Here is a 19849-nt window from a genome sequence, read left to right on the forward strand (position 1 = left end):
TGGAAGTTGTAATTCTCACTGAATAACTTTTATGCTGGTTGCCTCATGTTTTTATGATTTATCTTTTAATCTCAGGATATTGCCCTCCTGGAAAAACTGATTAAAGATGATATTGAACGAGGAAAACTGCCCCTGTTGCTTGTTGCAAATGCTGGTAGGTAGCATGAACCTGAATCTCACATTTTGAAAATAAAAGAGAGAGGCTAAGTACTTAGTCTAAAAAAGACCAGATCTTAAGAAATGTTTGTGTGTCACACGCTTAATATAGTCTGTATGAGCTCTGTGGTAAGAATTATAATAGTAAAGTTGGCTCATTTGATTCCCTTTAATTGTTGGTTTGTTATAGAAGCTACTTTTGTGTGTATACCTTCTCATTAAGGTTGTAAGGAACTTCTTTACTCCTTTCTTCATGTGCTTCTTTCCTAAGTTGAATTTTGAAACGTCATACTTAAATGTGCACCTTGTAGACAGCAGCTGCTCCACTTACCGTATTGTGTTTAACATTGTACTTGCAGTTCCAGACCAGTGGTTGCCAGCCACTGGTCTGTGGACCACTGGTGATCCATGAGGTCCTGAAAGTTGGTGACTGCTGTTCTAGACAGTCTAATAAATAAGAAAAATAATTAAATAACATAGAGATTGGAAAGAAGAATCAAATGTCTTTGCTTGCCAATAGCATGATTGTACAGGTAGAAAGTTGTAAGGAAATCAAAGAAAAGCCATTGGAACCAATCGAATCTATTAAAATTGCAGAATTTTGTATACTAACGATGAACAATTGAAATTAAAATGTCATTCATTATAGCATCAAAAAAAATGAGAACTTCATGGATAAGTTTAAGAAATAAGTGCAAGATATGTACACTGAAAACTACAAAACATTGCTGGGAGAAATTCAAGAAGACCCAAATGAATGTAATTATATGTCATGTGTATGATTGAAAGACTCAATATTATTAAATTAAATCTCACCAAATTAATCTATAGATTCAGCTTAATCCATATCAAAATCTCAGCACAGTTTGTAGAAATTGGTGAATCTTACTGAAATTGATAAGCTGATTCTAAAATTTACATGAAAATACAAGGGATCTAAGAATAGCCAAAATAATTTTGAAAAGAACAAAATTGGAAGACTTACCTATCTGACTTTTAGACTTATTATAAGCTAGTCCTAATAAAGAGAGAGTGATTAATTGAAGAGAATAGATTCACATTTATATGATCACTTATTGTTATAAAGATGCCAAGGTTATTCAACGGAGAAAGGATAGTCTTTCCACCAGCGGTCTTGGGACAATTGGATATCCATGTGGAGAAAAGATTGAACCTTAATCTTTACCTCACTCTGTATACAAAAATTAATTATAAATGGTTCATAGACCTAGACATATGAGCCATGACACTAAAACTTCTTAAAGAAAATATAGAAGATCTTTGTGATCTTGTATTAGGGAAAGATATCTTAGGACACAAAAGGTATGAGCCTATAAGTTGGACTTTATCACAGATTAAAGACTTATGCTGCTTAAGATACACTACCTGTTAAGAAAATGAAAAGGCAAGTTACAGACTGGGGAGAAATGTTTGCAAAACATTTTTTTTTTTATGAAGGACTTGATCAAAATACATAAGTTTTACCATTTAGTATTAGGAAGACAAATAATACAATTTTTTAAATGAATAAGAGATTTGAATAGACACTTCACCAAAGAAAATATATGAATGTTTAACCTCTTAAAAGATGCTTAACATCATTAGTTATTAGTGAAATATAAATTAAAACCACAATGAGCTACTATTACATATCTGCTAGAATGAGAGAAAGAAAAAAGAAATACAGTGCCAAATGCTGATGAGAACACAAACCACCCGTAACTCTCATACACGGCTGGTAGGGAGCAGATAATGTTACAGCACCTCTGGAAAAACAGTTTGGCAGTTCCTCAAAAGGTTAAACATAAAATTAGCATATGATCCATTAGTCCCATTTGTAGGTATTTATCAATGAGAAAAGAACACATATATCCACACAAAGAATTGTATGCAGAACTCATAACTAGAAACAATCCAGGTGTCCTTTACCCTGTGAATGGATAAACAGGTTGTATCCATCTCGTGGGCTGCTAAGCAGTATGTAGGAATAGTACTAATATACATAACAGGGATGAATTTCAAAAGCATGCTAACTGCAAAAGGTCAGACAGAAGTTATATAGCATATGATTGATATGAAATTCTAAAAAAAAAAGGACAAAAATACAGTGACAGAAAACAAGTCAGGCCTGTGGCCAGTGGGGAGCAGAGAAAAGAGTGACACCTCGGGAGTGGGGGGAAGATACAAGGAGCTTTTGGGGTGATGGAAGTATTCTCTGCCTTGATTGTGTTGGTGGTTACACACTGGATACATTTGGCAAAATTCATTGAACGGTACACTAAAATGAGTGGATTTTATTGCATGTAAGTTATACTTCAATCAATAAAGCTAATTAGAGTTGCCCCTTGGCCAGAGGGGATAAGTTCCAGGACCCCTGCTCTCCTTGGACACCAAAATCCACAGGTGCTCAAGTCCCTGTATAAAGTCGTATAACATATATGCTACAGCAGGATATGCCTCCATATCCCTTCATTTGTGTGCATTCAGCATAGTGCTTGGTGTGTGGCAGGTTCACGTTTTGCTTTTTAGAACTCTCTGGGATTTTTTCCCTGAATATTTTAAATTCACAGTTGATTGAATCTGTGGGTTCAGATACATATAGCCAACTGTATTTAAAAAATAGTAATAAACAGAAAAATGTATATCTACCTTATTGTTAGTAAGAAAATCACCACTTCCTGCCTGATTTATCATGTCATATCTTCAAAAATAAACCCACCCATATTCAATCATTTGATAGATGGGAGAGACTACAGTTTACACATGACTGAGTGATTTACCAATATGATTACACGGCTGTCGCCAGAATACACATTGCAGAGGTTAGCTAGCAGACACTCCCAGAGAAACTTAAAAAGAGAATCTGAATATAGTCAAGTCACTAAAACATAGCACTATGCTTTATGTTTTGATGGGTCATGTGACACAGGCCATGCATTGGCCTTTGTTGTTGTTTCAACTAAACAATTATGTCAACATTTTATTTTTTAATTGAGACAGACCCGTATGTAGGGAAACAGTTTTCAGCCCTTTTCCTAGCATAAACCCTGAACAAGAACCACTTGCGTTACTTGCGAGTGTGTTGAGGCAGTTGGTAAGGATTTAAAATCTTATTAGGTGGGATCCTGCTAACTGGAAATTTAAGATAGTTGGGAGAATACTTGACTCTGTATTTTACTTATGATCTGAGAAGAGGGATCTGCCCAATAAAAGCTATAGTGTAAACTAATTACCAAAGGGATGGGTTAAAATATTTAATATGTTCAAGCTTACTTCAAAACACATATTCTATATTAAAATGAAGAACCTCCAAATTTGGTTGAAAACATCTCAAATTCAGTATACACCTAAATATAGAATAGCCCAAAAGTGACAAAAAGTTAGGGTAGAACAGACTATTCTGGGGCAAATGCTAACAGAACAAAAGTACTTAAGCAGTGTTAGTGTGAGATAAAGTAGACTTCATATTAATTTTAATTTATATAATTTAAGAGATAACAGTTATGAAACTTATGAACATAACTTTGGAATATATAAAGATAGACTAAAGGAAAAGTTGATAGAATATAAGTATAAATTGGCAAGCCTACAATCTTGGTTGGAGGCTTCAATATACTTCTCATGAAACAACAAACCATGTATATAGAAAATTAAGTATATAGGGGATTTAAATAACACAATTTACAAGCTTTTTTATAGATACATATAATAAAGAATACATACTCTTCAAAACTTGAATCATCAATTTGCAAAAGTTGATTTTAAGCCAGTCCACAAAGTTCTTTAAAAAAAAAAAATACATTTTTGTTGATTTCAGAGAGGAAGGGAGAGGGAGAGAGAGATAGAAACATCAATGTTGAGGATCATGATTGGCTGCCTCCTGCACACTCCTACTGGGGATCGAGCTGGAAACCCCAGCATGTGCCTTTGACCAGAATGGAACCCAGGATCCTTCAGTCCGCAGGCTGACGCTCTGTCCACTAAGCCAAACTGGCTAGACAAGAAAATCTTAATAAAACAGATACAATGTTCAGTCACAGGGGTATAATGTATATAATCATGCTTTAAAGACCCAGAAAATATTTGTTCCTTTTAGTATCTTTTTGTGTGTGTGCTTTATCCTAGGAACTGCAGCGGTAGGACACACAGATAAGATTGGGCGTTTGAAAGAACTCTGTGAGCAGTATGGCATATGGCTCCATGTGGAGGGGTGAGTGGAAGGTGGGACTGGCTCCATGAGTGGTCTGTATACCATGCTCATGAGGAGTGGACATCCCCGTTCTCACTTTGTCATGACATTTTTCACTAAGGCCTCTTTGGGTTGCAAATAACAAGAAAACCCAAATTGGCTTAAGTGAGAAGAGATTTTATTGGTTCATATAACTAACAACAAAACAGTGTTAGGATTGGCTTTAGGCACATCATCAATCAGGAGTCAGTGTGTCATTCTCTCCTCTCCCACACCACCACCATCAATCACTTGGTTTAATATCTTTTGTGTTGGCTCATCTATAGATAGACTTTCTCGTTATGGTCCAGAGTAGCTGCAGCAGCTCCAGCCTTTTTTCCAGTTTGTGTCCAGTAGGTCAGAAGCCCAAGGAAAAATATCTAACCAATCACTGTAGCCAGGGAAATGTAGTTTAGGTTATTTGCCCACCTCTGGAGCCGGTGGTGGTATCTCCTCTGCCCAAAGCTGTGGTCTAATAAAGGAGATTGGGGTGATTTCCCAGAAAGTCATTGGAGTGCTGCTAAGAGGGGGAGAGGACGCAGGGTAACCAAAGTAGTCCTTACCCAGCACATCATGCATGGTAGGTTTCTTTATTTTATTCCTCTGGGGAAGATGACTGGATAGTAATAGCTGTGAGATACAAGACCCATCACACCAAATAAGCAGGAAATACCCCTGAACTACATTTTGATTAAAATGGATTTTCAAGATATTCCTGAAATTTGTATGTACCGTGTTTCCCCGAAAATAAGACCTAGCGCATGGTAAGATAAGACATCCCCTGAAAATAAGACCTAGTGCAACTTTGGGAGAGAAAATTAATATAAGACACTGTCTTATTTTCGGGAAAACAGGGTACCACATTTTCTGTTGCTCTTATAAAGCTAATAACACAGCTGAAAGATAGCAGTCTCTCGCTCTCTTTTTTATTTATTTATTTATTTTTAAATATTTTTTTATTTTTTTATTTTTATATTTTATTGATTTTTTACAGAGAGGAAGGGAGAGAGATAGAGAGCTAGAAACGTCGATGAGAGAGAAACATTAACCAGTTGCCTCTTGCACACTCCCTACCGGGGATGTGCCCGCAACCAAGGTACATGCCCTTGACCGGAATCGAACCTGGGACCTTTCAGTCTGCAGACCGACGCTCTACCAATGAGCCAAACCGGCTTCGGCTATTTTTAAATATTTTATTGATTTTTTACAGAGAGGAAGAGAGAAGGATAGAGAGTTAGAAACATCGATGAGAGAGAATCATCGATCAGCTGCCTCTTGCACACCCCCTACCAGGGATGTGTCCGCAACCAAGGTACATGCCCTTGACCGGAATTGAACCTTGGATTTTTCAGTCTGCAGGCTGATGTCTATCCACTGAGCCAAACCGGTTTCAGCTCTCGCTCTTTTTTAAAATGCATACTTAGTGAATAAGCAGTAAAGGAGTCATTCTTAGATTGGTGTGTTTTTTTCTTCCAGTGTGAATCTAGCAACATTGGCTCTGGGTTATGTCTCCTCGTCAGTGCTGGTATGTTGTTGATTTACCAAATATTGAGTTTTAAAGAAGGAATTTTAAATCTTTTAATTCCTGGTGGCTTTCGTGGTTTTTACGAATGCAGGAGGGTGTTGGGTTTCATGTATTCTAATTGTCTAACAAAAAGCTGTTCTCTCTTTGGTAGGCTGCAACCAAATGTGATAGCATGACATTGACTCCAGGGCCATGGCTGGGTTTGCCAGCAGTTCCTGCAGTTACTCTTTATAAACATGATGATCCTGCCTTGGTAAGCTTACTCTTACTGACAAGGAGTGCTCATAATTATTATTGGTTCTGGGGGCAAAAACACAGAAAAACAAAGGAAATAGTGAAAAGTTCCCTTAATGTCACTTCTGTAATTTTTTACTCTCAAAAACTATTATTAACAGAAGTGAAACTGTACCACCTGTATTTTTTCTACTTATTCTTCCCATACTTCCATGTGTGTATAAAGAACACATGATGTCTTATGACTACATAATATTCTATTACTTTAATACCACGATTTATTTAATCATTCTCCATTTGTGAACTTTTAGGATGTTTTCAAATTTTTGTTATTGAAATCATGAGCATCTTTCTGTGTTTCAAATTATTTCCTTAGAATAGGTTCCCAGAAGTGGCATTCCTGTCGGAGTGGTGCAAGTGCTTAGTTCACCTTGTCTAGAAGGTTGTAGAGGAATGGTCTTGATAGTGACCAGTTAGTGACAGGCTCATGCAAAACAAGCTTTAAGTGATTCTTGCTACAACAGTTGATGTCTTGTCCAATTGGTAAGGACCACATATTTGAGGACGATCAGAACAACCTTGGAAGGGGTTGCCTGAGAGCTCCCTTTCTGGGATATGACTCATTCAGATCCTCATCCTGGCTTTGTCACATCTTAGACATGAAACCCCGGGCAAAGCAAGGTTTCTGAGTTAAGTTGTTTGGAATAGTTACTTCACAGAGTTGTTGGATGATTCAATGAATAATGCAAGCCAAGTTCCTGGCATAGCATCTGACCCATATTAAGTGCCTAGTAAATGGTAACTAGTTAATTCTGTTATATGCTTTCATTGACTTTGTTTAAAAACTCATATTGGCTTTTTTAGACTTTAGTTGCCGGTCTCACATCAAATAAACCAGCAGACAAACTTCGTGCCCTGCCACTGTGGTTGTCTTTACAGTACTTGGGTCTTGATGGGATTGTGGAGAGGATTAAGCATGCCTGCCAACTGGTGAGTAGAAATCTGAAGTTTAAATGAGTCACAAATAATACTCCATGGCAAAGCAGAGTCAGAAAAATACTTCAGTCATTTAATTTACTCTCCATCCAATACCTTGCCTGGATTTCCTGATTCATAAGCAAGTGCATTAATAGCTCTGCATATGTTTCTTGTTGAGAGTTCTAGGAGAGACTGATGAGGTTGTCCCAGCATCTTTGTCCATATGAAACCTGATTAAAATGAATGGTATTGTCGCTCTAGCCTAGTGATCAGCAAACTGCGGCTCCCGAGCCACATGTGGCTCTTTGGCCCCTTGAATGTGGCTCTTCCACAAAATACCACGTGCGGGTGCATCCGTACAGTGCAATTGAAACTTCATGGCCCATGCGCAGAAGTCGATTTTCGGCTTTCAAAAGAAATTTCAAATCGTCGTACTGTTGATATTTGGTTCTATTAACTAAGGAGTTTGACAACCGCTGCCATAGCTGGTTTGGCTCAGTGAACAGAGCTTTGGCCTGTGGACTGAAGGGTCCCAGTTTCAATTCCAGTCAAGGGCACATGCCCAGGTTGTGGACTTAATCCCCAGTAGGGGGATGTGCAAGAGGCAGCTATTTAGTGATTTTCTCTCATCATTGATGTTTCTCTCTCTCTCTTCATTTCCTCTCTGAATTCAGTAAAAAATATATATATATTTTTAAATGAATGTTGTTGTCAGCATAGAATGAGGGAAAAAGTCACAAGAGGACAGCCACGGAGTGGAAAAGGATTCAGAAAGGGGCATAAATGTTCCACTTGACTGACTGATCCTTGAGGGTAAATGAATATGATGGTTAGGGTTGATTATGGATGGCATCTACATTTTTAACATCATCTGGCTTGAGTTCTCTCATAGCAAGACTTTGAGGGACAATTTTAATTCTGTTTGAGGTGTTCTAATTTTGAAAAATATATAATTACTAGAAGCCCAGTGCACAAATTCATGTACCAATGGGGGTCCCTCGGCTTGCCCTGCGGAATCGGGCTGAAATTGGCTTTCCGGCAACCCCTGAGGGGTCCCAGATTGCAAGAGGGTGCAGGCCAGGCCAAGGGACCCTACTGATGAATAATTGGAGCCAGGGAGTGATGTGGGAGGTTGCCAGCCATGGAGGGACCATGGGAGGACTCCCAGCCTGTCTCGCTCAGTCCTGATTGTCTGGACCCCAGCAGCAAGCTTATCTACCAGTTAGAGTAGGGGTGTCGAACTCAATCAGAGAAGGGGCCAAAATCTAAAATCCAGCCTAAATTGCGGGCTGAATGGTTTACTGAACAGTCATAAACTGTCATTGTGATGGAAACGCAGCGGAGTGCAGTGATGACAGCGCCGTGCGGGCCACATTGCAAGGCCTGGCGGGACGGATTTGGCCCGCGGGCCTTGTGTTTGACACATGTGAGTTAGAGTGTCTTCCCCCTGGTGCCCAAGGCACATCATAGTAAGTGGTTGAGCAGCCTTAGCAAATCATTAGCATATTGTGCTTTGATGGTTGAAAGGCCAACTGGTCAACTGGACACTTAGCATATCAGGCTTTTATTATATAAGAGTACAGGCCCAATGCACAAATATTTATGCAAGATAGGCCTCCCTTCCCTTGGCTACCAGCACCGGCTTTCGTCCAGCACCTGGGCTGCTTCCTCCCTCTGGCCTCCCACAGGCACCCATGACTCGGGCTGGCTTCCCTTGGGGCCCAGCTTCATCAGGAAGATCGTCCAGAATGATGTCCAGAAGACATCCAGTCTAATTTGCATATTACCCTTCTGTTATTATAGATATTGAGGTTTAGAAAGCAAAAAACCTCATAATTATTCAGTTTGAGAGCAGAGTCCTGCCAAAGTCTAAAAGCATGACATCACCTCTCTATACCTGTTTTTTTACCTGTAAATAGGGATAATGATATAACAGAGGATTGTTCTGAGGACTTAATGAATTGATGCATATAAAGCTCTTACAGTAGTGCCTAATCAAGTTATAATAGATTTAAAAGTAAATCTTTGGCTGAAACCAGTTTGGCTCAGTGGATAGAGAGTGAGCCTGCGAACTGAAAGGTCCTGAGTTCGATTCTAGTCAAGGGCATGTACCTGGGTTTCGGGCACATCCCCAGTAGGAGGTGTGCAAGAGGCAGCTGATCAATGATTCTCTCTCATCGATGTTTCTAACTTTCTATCCCTTTCTCTTCCTCTGTGTAAAAAATCAATAAAATATATAAAAAAAAAAAAAATAAAAAATAAAAGAGTAAATCTTTGGCCCTGTTCAGTGGTTAGAGTGTCAGCCCACAGACCAAATAGTCTCAGGTTCAATTCTTGGTTGAGGGCACATGCCTCAGTTGCAGGCTCAATCCCTGGCCCTGGTTGGGGTGCACATGGAGGCAGCAAGTCAATGTATCTCTCCCATATTGCTACTTCTCTCTCTTTTTTTTCTCTGTCTTCACTCCCTCCTTTTCTCTCTCTCCCTCTCCCTTCCCTCCCTTCCACTCTCTCTAAAAATAAAAAATAAAAAATCAGTGGGGAAAATATCCTCAGATGAGGATTAAAATATAATCCTACCTAATAAAAGAGTAATATGCAAAGTAACCATCATTCCACTACAAAGCCACACCCACCAGCCAATCAGAGCAAGTATGCAAATTAACCCCAACCAAGATGGCTGCAGCCACAGAGAGCAGTTGAGAGGCTTGAGTTTCCCTGGCAATAGAGGAAGCCAAGCTTTCCACACACCCTGGCTGGCTTAGGCCTCCACTCAAGGATACAAAGTTTTGATTATAGATGGTAAACAAATTCAAATAGGGCAGCCACTGAGCAAGTATGGGGCTTGGCTTCGCTCCAGGCTACAAAGTTTCAGTTGTAGAAGATAAATAAATTTCAGATACCAGGGCTTTATCTGCACAAAATCGTTTTTTGCAACCCTGCAAAGAACTCATGAAAATTGCTTCTTAATATGTTCTTGTCAATGTAATAGAATTACTTAACATGTTTTTTATTTTTGTTATTTACAGAGTCAACGGTTGCAAGAAAGTTTGAAGAAAGTGAATCACATCAAAATTTTGGTATAGTATAAAATTTGATCTGTTTTTGAAGTAAATAACTTTTTTAAAAATACGTACTTTTAATTGATTTCAGAAAGGAAGAGAGAGGGAGAGGGAGAGAGAAACATCAATGAAGAGAGAGTCATTGATTGGCTGCCTCCTGCACACCCACTACTGGGGATCAAGCCCACAACACAGGCCTGTGCCATGATATTAGGAGTCAAACTGTGATCCCCTGGTTCATAGGTCAAAACTCAACCACTGAGTCACACTATCTGGGCTCCCATTTTTGATCCTGTTAGTTGAATCCTTGGATATGGAGCCCATAGGTATGGAGGGTCAACTGTATAACCCTGTACAGTATTTCTTACGCACACTGGCATTTAAGACCATGGAGCTCAAAGAAATAAAATTTTAAAAGCCTATATATACAAAGTCTTGGCACTCGAATCATTCTGCCTTATCCTGAGGATGAGAGAATGGGTATAGAATTTTGACACTCTTCTTCCTGTTTCCTTACTGGGCTTATTCATCCTATTAAGTCCCCCTGACTTTAAAATATTAATGGATTGCTGAAACTGGTTTGGCTCAGTGGATAGAGCGTCGGCCTGTGGATTGAAAAGTCCCAGGTTTGATTCCGGTCAAGGGCATGTACCTTGGTTGCAGGCACATCCCCAGTGGGGGGTGTGCAAGAGGCAGCTGATCGATGATTCTCTATCATCGATGTTTCTAACTCTCTGTCCCTCTCTCTTTCTCTCTGTAAAAACTCAATAAAATATATTTAAAAAATAAAATACTAATGGATTTGTTTTTATGAAAGGTAAAGAAATAATAGATGTGAAGACACAGGAATTGGCTTAATAAATAGCAGATTTGAATATATATTGTGTTTGATCTGAATGACATCCATAGAGACTTTTGAAAAGTCAGTAGAGAAAATCGTGGGTTGACAACTTTCTGTCATCTTTCCAAGTTAGCATTTCCTGTTGTGGCCCTATGAATGAGACATCATTCACAGAGCTTTGGAAAATAGGTTTTAATGACTATAATAGTAGTATGGAATTTTTAATGCCTAGAGATCTTTCTTCCCATGTTTCTCTCTTCCTCACCTCCCAAAGTACCAGAGTCTGTCAAGGGCATTGTAGCTCCCTTTGTATCTTGACTCCACAGTGAAGCTGATGGCCAGCTGTGTATTTGTTCAATGAGAACATGAACTTGGCACGGGTTTATCTTAATGCAGTGAATGTTTTCATTTGTTATGAAATCCATTAATGAAGTTGGTTGCCTGATGCCTGTCCTGAATATAAGTTCCAGTTCAGTGATTTAGAACAGCGGTTGCCAACCTTTCGGACCTCACGGACCCCAGTGGTCCACAGACCACCGGTTGGCTACCGCTGATTTAGAAAATACATAGATTCCATTCTAGACTGTGGTTATCTACATTACCAACAGGACTTGCATTCTGTTTGGGGAGTTTGAAAAGATAAAAGTCCATGTTTTACTTTTTTCTATGAGTATAAAAAGTTCCAGTCAATCCTGGCTGATTGAGTTAGCATCATTTTTAGATACTTAAAAGCTTTGGCTCTCTCAGCACTGATTCTAGTTCAACTTTTTCCTTGCCTTTTTTGATCTTTAATGTTATAATGACTTATAGTTACCCATTGTTTGTTTTTTTAATATATTTTATTGATTTTGTATAGAGAGGAAGGGAGAGATAGAGAGTTAGAAACATCGATGACAGAGAGTCATCGATCAGCTGCCTCTTGCACACCCCCTACTGGGGATATGCCCGCAACCAAGGTACATGCCCTTGACCGGAATCGAACCCGGGACCTTTCAGTCCCCAAGCCGATGCTCTATCCATTGAGCCAAACCGGTTTCGGCTAGTTACCCATTGTTATTAAAATTTCCTTCTACTTTCAGTATAGCAGTATCACTTACTGTATTTTCTTTTTTTTTTTTTCAGTGTCACTTACTGTAATTCAGCAATATATTTTCAGAATTAATATAATTATTTACTGAACCCTTGATTTTTGTTTCTCTAACAACTGAAATTAGCCTTTAAACTTAAGTGTTTATTAAGAAAATATAGCCGAAACAAGTTTGGCTCAGTGGATAGAGCGTCAGTCTGCGGACTGAAAGTTAGCAGTTTCGATTCCAGTCAAGGGCATGTACATTGGTTGCAGGCACATCCCTGGTAGGGGGTGTGCAAGAGGCAGCTGGTCGATGTTCCTCTCTCATTGACGTTTCTAGCTCTCTATCCCACTTCCTCCCTCTTTGTGGAAAATCAATAAAATATATTTTAAAAAAAGAAAGAAAATATAAAATCTCTAGCCGGTTTTTCAAACTCTGTTTCATTTTGTAAGTGTATGAAATGTGATATTACTGGGTAATGTCAGATTCTATTTTTCAGGTGGAAGATGAGCTCAGTTCTCCAGTAGTAGTGTTTAGGTTTTTCCAGGAATTACCGGGCTCAGGTAAGTGATTTTAAAAAGAGTGTTACTTTTGTGTTTGTGTTTAGGGCTTTTAATTTTAAACTATTTCAAGTAAAATACATAGTCCAAAATATTTTGATTACTAAAATCTTTGGTCTTTATTTCAGAAAAAATTTGATAATTTTCGTAAGAACTCAAGACCTAAATGCCTTAGCATTTTATCAGTAATTTCCTATGGTAAACCAGTGGTTTTCAAATTCTAGTGTCTGCACAAGTACTGGAATGAATGATAAAGAATCCCTTGAAAATAGAGGTTGGGGGCCCTGTTTAGTAGGTATTTTGATTTAATAGGTTGGATCTAGGAATCTCTATTTTTTAGAATGTCCCAAGTGCCACCAGCCTAGTTCAGGCCACAGTCCCCTCTCACTCATCTGTCAATTTGGTACACGCCAGATCCCATTCCAGACCATTCTCTACATGGCAGTCCGAGTGAGCAGTGCAAGTGGAAGTCACATCGCATCACTCTCTGGAATCTTACTGTTTCAGTTGAAATGAGGTCCGGGCTCTGTGCTAGGTCTTGTAAGGGCCTACAGTTCTAGCCTTTGCCTTTCTGACTTCGTAGGCCACTTTTCCTCCTGCTCAATAGAGTAAGATCTTTACACTACTGTTCCCCCCCTCTAGTACATTTCCCCTCATCTTCTGGCTGACTTCTCCATTTAGATCTCCATAATGTCCACCTCCTCAGAGAGCCTTCCCTGCCTGTGAGAGCCCCCCTTCTTGCATGGCACTCACAGCAATATTAGTGATTTCATTTCATTCTTTGTGGTCTGTTTCCTCAAGTAGAGTGTAAACTCCAAGATGAAAAAAAACCTTATCAGTCTTATATCCTTTGGGCCTGACCCAGCTCCTGGCATGAGTAGTCATCCAGATTGTTTGATGAGTAGAGGCTGATTCTGTTTTGAAGCACAGCTATTGGGTGATTTCTTTGATTTACTTTGCATAGTGCTTAGTGATAATTTATAATATTATTCTTTGATTTCCTTTTAAAAATATATATTTTATTGATTTTTCACAGACAGGAAGGGAGAGAGATAGAGAGTTAGAAACATCAATGAGAAACATCTATCAGCTGTCTCCTGCACACCCCCTACTGGGGATGTGCCCAAAACCAAGGTACATGTCCTTGACCAGAATCTAACCTGGGACCCTTCAGTCTGCAGGACAGTACTCTATCCACTGAGCCAAACTGGTCGGGGCTGCTTTGATTTTTTTTTTTTTCTTAAATCCCTTGATAGAAAACTTTTAAAATAAAGTTAAGAACTCTAGTTGTAGCCGAAACCGGTTTGGCTCAGTGGATAGAGCGTCGGTCTGCGGACTGAAAGGTCCCAGGTTTGATTCCGGTCAAGGGCATGTACATTGGTTGCAGGTACATCCCCGTAGAGGGTGTGCAGAAGGCAGCTGATTGATGTCTCTCTCATCAGTGTTTCTAACTCTCTGTCCCTCTCCCTAACTCTCTGTAAAAAATCAATAAAATATATACTTAAAAAAAAGAAGAACTCTGTATGAATATATTCAAGAGCTATATTTTTCATGAAAAAGGTAACATTTAGTTTAGTAAGATACATTTATTTTTAAATTGTGACTTAAAAAACATAAAGTTTGTCAGCTTAACCATTACAGGTACAATTCAGTAGTATTAAGTATATTCATATTGTTGTACTGCAAGTCTCCAGAATTTTTTCATCTTGCAAAACTGACCCTCTACCTATTAAACAGCATCTCTCCATTTTCTTCCTCTTCCCAGCACCTGGCAAACACCATTGAACTACGGTTTCTATTAATGCATCCTAAAAGCAGAAGCAGCAGCACTTGTCCTTTGTGATTGCTTATTTCACTTAGTGTCCTCAAGGTTCATCCATACTGAGCCTGTGACAGAATTTCCTTCCTTTCTACCCTGTTTCCCCAAAAATAAGACAGTGTCTTATATTAATTTTTGCTCCCAAAGATGTGCTAGGTCTTATTTTCAGGGGATGTCTTATTTTTCCATGAAGAAGAATACGGTACACATTTATTGTTAAATGAAAATAAAGGAAATTTATTACCTGTATATGGTACGGTAGTACGGTAGTTGTCAACACAAAGCAGACAAACTGTGAATCCTACAGTATCAAGAATTTACTCATTTATTCAATGACAATTATGTCATCATCTTCTGGAACATCATCATAACAATCCAATTCCTGAATTTCCTGGTGAATTTCTTGTGACTCCATTTCTTTCAAAATCAGTGGGCCAAATCTCTCATGTTTAGCAATAGCATTCTGAGACAGAGCCTAAGGCGGGGGGGGGGGGGGGGGGGTATTTTTGGGGGGATGCCTTATATTTCACTCAGAAGGAAACCTGTATTTTCGGAGGATGTCTTATTTTCGGGGAAACACGGTAAGGCTGAATTATAGTCCATGAATGTATACACCACATTTTGTGCATCCATTCATGTAAGATACACATTAGATTTCCATATTATTTGAAACTGTTTGTGGGTTAATGTTAGAAGCTAAAGAAAATGAGTTGGAGGGTTGCCTTTTTTAGTTTGCTGTTTCTGGGAAGTGAATCCTTTCCTGTTTGGTTTCAGATCCAGCGCTTAAAGCTGTCCCAGCACCCAACATGGCCCCTTCAACAGTTGGCCGGGAGGGACACTCCTGTGATGCACTGAATCGCTGGGTAAGAATAGCAATTGTGCGCTTTACATGGCCATGTCTGGGAAATGAGACCCAGAGGAGGGAGCCTCCTGTGAAGGCGTTGGGCTTGATCCTGGGGTTCTGTTCTTAATCAGATCACTACCTCCCGTACTGCATGGTTCTGGCAAGTCTTCCCAACATATTTCCTCATGTGACCATTTCTTTGCTGTTAAAACAACATGCACAGTGTAGGTTACAGTGCAGCCACTTTGGGGTTCTGGTGAGGGTCTGTGGTGACACCAGAAAGCACATAAGCCAGAGGCCCTTGAACACCACCGGCAGTCTGAATATGAATGTCAGTATGAATAGAGGCGTTGTGCTCTGGCTGCTTTTTGACACTAAAATTGTACCTTCAAGGATCTCAGCCTAAAGAATGTTCTAAACAATGTAAAGATGTTTAGCACAGTATTATAAATCCTAGCAAAACATTGGACATGCCCAACCTAGGACATTTGGTGAATAATGTCCATACAGTGACGTTCAAAAGAGCCAGATTAAACCATGTGTCTGGGTGTTTATGAAAGAAGGGAAATGGTCATCAGTTATATGAAAAATGTAGATTACAACCCAGTGTATAGATTATCCTGGTTTATGACAACAATAAGGCATGCACACACACATATACAGGGAGGAAGACATTGTGTATATGCCACATGACATTTGTGGTATATTTTGGGTAATTTTTATTCACTTGGTTTACCTATATTTCCTAGATTTTTCTACAATGAACTTAGGCTTTTAAATTAAGAATAGATGTAAAATTAACTGTTTTATAAAGGAATTATGATAGCATTCAAAGAAAATCATAAGATCAAAGGAGCTTAACCGGTATAGCTTAGTGGTTGAGCATTGACCTATGAACCAGGAGGTCACAGTTTGATTCCCAGTCAGGGCACAGGCCAAGGTTTTGGGCTCAGTCCCCAGTGGGGAGCTTGCAAGAGGCAGCTAATTGATGATTCTCTCTCATTATTGCTGTTTCTATCTCTTGCCCTCTCCCTTAAATCAGTAAAAACATATATTTTTTAAAAAGGTAAGATTTCTGCCCCAACTGGTTTGGCTCAGTGGATAGAGCGTCAGCCTGCAGACACAAGAGTCCCAGGTTTGATTCCGGTCAAAGGCATGTATCTTGGTTGTGGCACGTACCCAACGGGGGATGTGCAGGAGGCAGCTGATTAATGTTTCTGTCTCCTCGATGTTTCTAACTCTCTCTTCCTCTCCCTTCCTGTCTGTGAAAAATCAATAAAATATATTTTAAATAAAAATAAAAAGGTAAGATTTCCTTTTTAAAAAAATATATACTTCATTGATCTTTTACAGAGAGGAAGGGAGAGGGACAGAGAGTCAAAAACATCGATGAGAGAGAAACATCGATCAGCTGCCTTCTGCACACCCCCGCAGGGGATGTGCCCGCAACCAAGGCACATGCCCTTGACTGGAATCGAACCTGGGACCCTTCAGTCTGCAGGCCAATGCTCTATCCACTGAGCCAAACCAGTTTCAGTAAGATTTCCTTTAAAAAAAAAAGAAAAAAGAAAAAAGAAAAAAAGATAAAAGGAAACTAGACCCTCAGGAGCTTCTTGAGTCCGGGGCTGAATGGATGAGGATAGGTCTGAAGACACTCGATTCCCTCCTTGCGGGAGCGCGTTCATTCTACCCTTTTCCCTGCAGCTGGGAGAAGAGCTGAAACAGCTGGTGCCTGTGAGTGGCCTCACGGTCATGGATCTGGAAGCAGAGGGAGTGTGTGTGAGGTTCAGCCCTTTGATGACAGCGGCAGGTAACTCGTCTCCATGGATTGCCTCACTTCTGTTCTGGGGAACATCAGTGACTTATGTATGAAAGTCCAGGCTATGGGGTGTTAGAGCTTTTCCTTGTGATATTCTGCTCTCTTTGAAGAGGATTTTTCTTTTCTTTTGGGTTAAATTAGGTAAATTAGCCTTCCAGTGTAATTTCTCAGAAACGGAGGCTTCTGAAGTCACTTGACCTGTGTTTTGATGTCGTGTGACGCTTTTCTGTCAGTGGTTCTCAGTCCAGTCTGTATAATAGAATCACCTGTGGAGCTCTGACAACTCCCATCGGCTGGGCCTCACCTACAGAGATTCTGATTTTCTTGGTCTAGAGTGGAGCCTGGACATCTTATCTTTGAAAGTTCCCTGTGACTCACATAGGCCAGCAAAGGCTGAGAACCACTTTTAGTTATTTAAGGAAGAAGGTAGCTGAAAGTATCTGGTTCTGAGTCCTGAGTATTTGTCCCCCCAGGCCACTTCATACCTGTGGGGGCCTTGAGCAAGTTATCTCCAGACCTATTTCCCACTACTTCCGTGATAATGGTGTGAATATTAAAATGAGAACAAGTATATGAAATGCCTTAGGTAGTGCTTAGCATATTATAGTAGGCATTTTAAAAAGCTGAAAAAAGATGTATTTTGTTGTTGATGTGCTTTTATTTTGAAATGATTTCAACATTTTCAGAAAATGTTTGATGGTTTTTCATGAAATGTTCTCAACATTTTGGGATGTTTTCTCAAAAACATCAAAGTAAGGAAGTTCAGGCATCCATCCTGCAAAGAAAAGTTGTTGTGAAGATGGCTGCTGGCCTCGGGATTCTCCAGGAGTGTCTGCTCCTGCCGCCCAGCTTCCTCACCCAGCCCCAGAGCTGGTCTCTGACACTGGGAAGGCGGGCTGAGGACACTGAGGCGGTGCGCTCAGTGAGGTCACACGCAGTGTTGAAATCGACAGAAGTGAGGGAGCCATGATGGTGCCAAGACTCTTGGATCCCTGCAGCCCTGAGACCTCTCAGGCTCTCACCTTCAGAAGTGACTTAGTTCTGGCCTCCCGCCACAGCACACCGAAATAACTTTCTCCTGAGAAGTTAATGTGCTGCGTGGTCGCCTCTTTGTTCTTATTTGATTTAAGCAGAATCTTTCTGTGGGAAGAATCTCAGTTTTATATCAGAGTGTCATTGTGTATTAAATTGGAGGAGCTAATTCTATCTTTGTAAGAAAAAACTCTGTACCGGAGGGTGTGGCTATAGAATACCAGATTCGTCCTCGGCTCCAGCTAATTGGATGTACCTAGAGCTGTTGGCCTTTCTGGTAGAAGAAGTGGGAGCCCTGCCCTCTAAATTTTAGCTGTTCCTGAAGCATTTCCGTAACATTCTGTGAATGTTTTTAGTTTTAGGAACTCGGGGAGAGGACGTGGACCAGCTGGTAGCCTGCATAGAAGGCAAGCTGCCGGTCATGACCTGTACACTACAGCTGCGAGAGGAGTTCAAGCAAGAAGTGACAAGAACAGCAGGCGTCTTGCATGTTGATGACCCTAACTGGCCTGGAATAGGGGTTGTCAGGTATGGTTTCTGCTTATTGCCTGATGTTAATTTCTCTGCTGTATAAAGACCAAGTGGGTCAATTTATGAACCAACTTAAAAATCTCAGATGAATACGTGCAGTCACAGTGAAAACATCTAATGAACATTCAATTAGAAGTTCTGGTCCTGCCTGATTTGGCTCAGTGGATAGAGTGTCAGCCCACAGACTGCAGGATCTGGGTTTGATTTTTGTCAAGGGCACAGACCTCGGTTACAGGCTCAATTTCTCAGTCACATCAATATTTCCCTCTATCTTTCCTCCTTCCCACTCTCTAAAAAAATGGAAAAATATCCTTGGGTGAGCATTAACAACAACAAAAAGATCAACAAATGAATGCATCAATAAGTAGAGCAACAAATCAGTGTTTCTCTTTCCCTCTCTCAAATCAGTAAATAATAATAAATAAATAAAAGTAGTAATTCTGGGCACTTCTAACAGCACATGCAGCCGGCGAGGGGACCCACCATTGCACTCAGGGCAGTCGGAGTTGCTGTGTGTGTTTTTGTGCCAGCTCCCCATCGGGAGACATAGACAGGTCTACAACCTACAGGTGGTGCCTGTCCGCGGCGGATGAGGGAAAGGGCCCGTTCCTCAGCAGAGCAAACTCCTGCAGCCCTTGTAGTCAGTGTGCTGTCCTCCTTGTGGCTGCTTTCCATCTCCTTTCAGGATGAGGGACAGCTGCCTTTTTAATCACAAATGATGAGACTTGCAGACCTTGGCCCCCCTCTGTAAATTTCATGGCCTAACAGACTAGACCTTTCCTTGAGACGTTCTTGAAAGTTTTTGGTCTTGAGACCCTCTCTGAGCGGCTCCTTTGTTCATTTGTCTCAATTCACATTCCTGGTAACCTCCTGTACCTTATACTTCCCCAGTGACTGTGTCCGAGAGACATTTGATATTCTAGCTTTAAATACTGTTGTTTTATATTGTTTACAGGTATGAACATGCTAATGACGATAAGAACAGTTTGAAATTAGATCCAGAAGGGGAAAAAATCCATGCTGGACTCCTGAAAAAGTTAAACGAACTAGAATCTGACCTTACATTTAAAATGGGTAATTACTATTTTTATAAGTCAGCTGTTAACTGTGCAAGGACATTTCTAACTGGCTAAGAGAAAACGGGCTGTATCTT

General features: G+C 40.1%; 2 protein-coding genes across 10 annotated transcripts in view; one reads left to right on the top strand and one right to left on the bottom strand.

The window, feature by feature from the left end:
• The window catches only part of PDXDC1 (pyridoxal dependent decarboxylase domain containing 1), a 51918-nt gene that overhangs the window by 23751 nt on the left and 8318 nt on the right, over nucleotides 1-19849 (top strand). For all 7 annotated transcript variants that reach the window (XM_036410872.2, XM_036410875.2, XM_036410869.2 and 4 more), the window contains 11 exons: nucleotides 76-154; nucleotides 4282-4366; nucleotides 5861-5909; nucleotides 6061-6162; nucleotides 7008-7133; nucleotides 10148-10198; nucleotides 12591-12654; nucleotides 15245-15333; nucleotides 17019-17124; nucleotides 18522-18693; nucleotides 19652-19770. In XM_036410872.2, coding sequence (XP_036266765.1) covers nucleotides 76-154; nucleotides 4282-4366; nucleotides 5861-5909; nucleotides 6061-6162; nucleotides 7008-7133; nucleotides 10148-10198; nucleotides 12591-12654; nucleotides 15245-15333; nucleotides 17019-17124; nucleotides 18522-18693; nucleotides 19652-19770 — 1042 coding nt within the window. The remainder of the gene's footprint in view (nucleotides 1-75; nucleotides 155-4281; nucleotides 4367-5860; nucleotides 5910-6060; nucleotides 6163-7007; nucleotides 7134-10147; nucleotides 10199-12590; nucleotides 12655-15244; nucleotides 15334-17018; nucleotides 17125-18521; nucleotides 18694-19651; nucleotides 19771-19849) is intronic.
• NTAN1 (N-terminal asparagine amidase) overlaps nucleotides 3531-19849 on the bottom strand; it is a 39604-nt gene continuing 23285 nt past the window's right edge. For 2 of the 3 annotated variants that reach the window (XM_045571283.1, XM_045571281.1), the window contains one exon: nucleotides 3531-5014. In XM_045571283.1, coding sequence (XP_045427239.1) covers nucleotides 4802-5014 — 213 coding nt within the window. In that variant the 3' untranslated portion in view covers nucleotides 3531-4801. The remainder of the gene's footprint in view (nucleotides 5015-19849) is intronic. The other variant, XM_045571282.1, reaches the window with a different exon arrangement.

Source organism: Pipistrellus kuhlii, unplaced genomic scaffold, assembly GCF_014108245.1.
Source record: "Pipistrellus kuhlii isolate mPipKuh1 unplaced genomic scaffold, mPipKuh1.p scaffold_m20_p_4, whole genome shotgun sequence".
Classification (NCBI taxonomy): Eukaryota; Metazoa; Chordata; class Mammalia; order Chiroptera; family Vespertilionidae; genus Pipistrellus; species Pipistrellus kuhlii.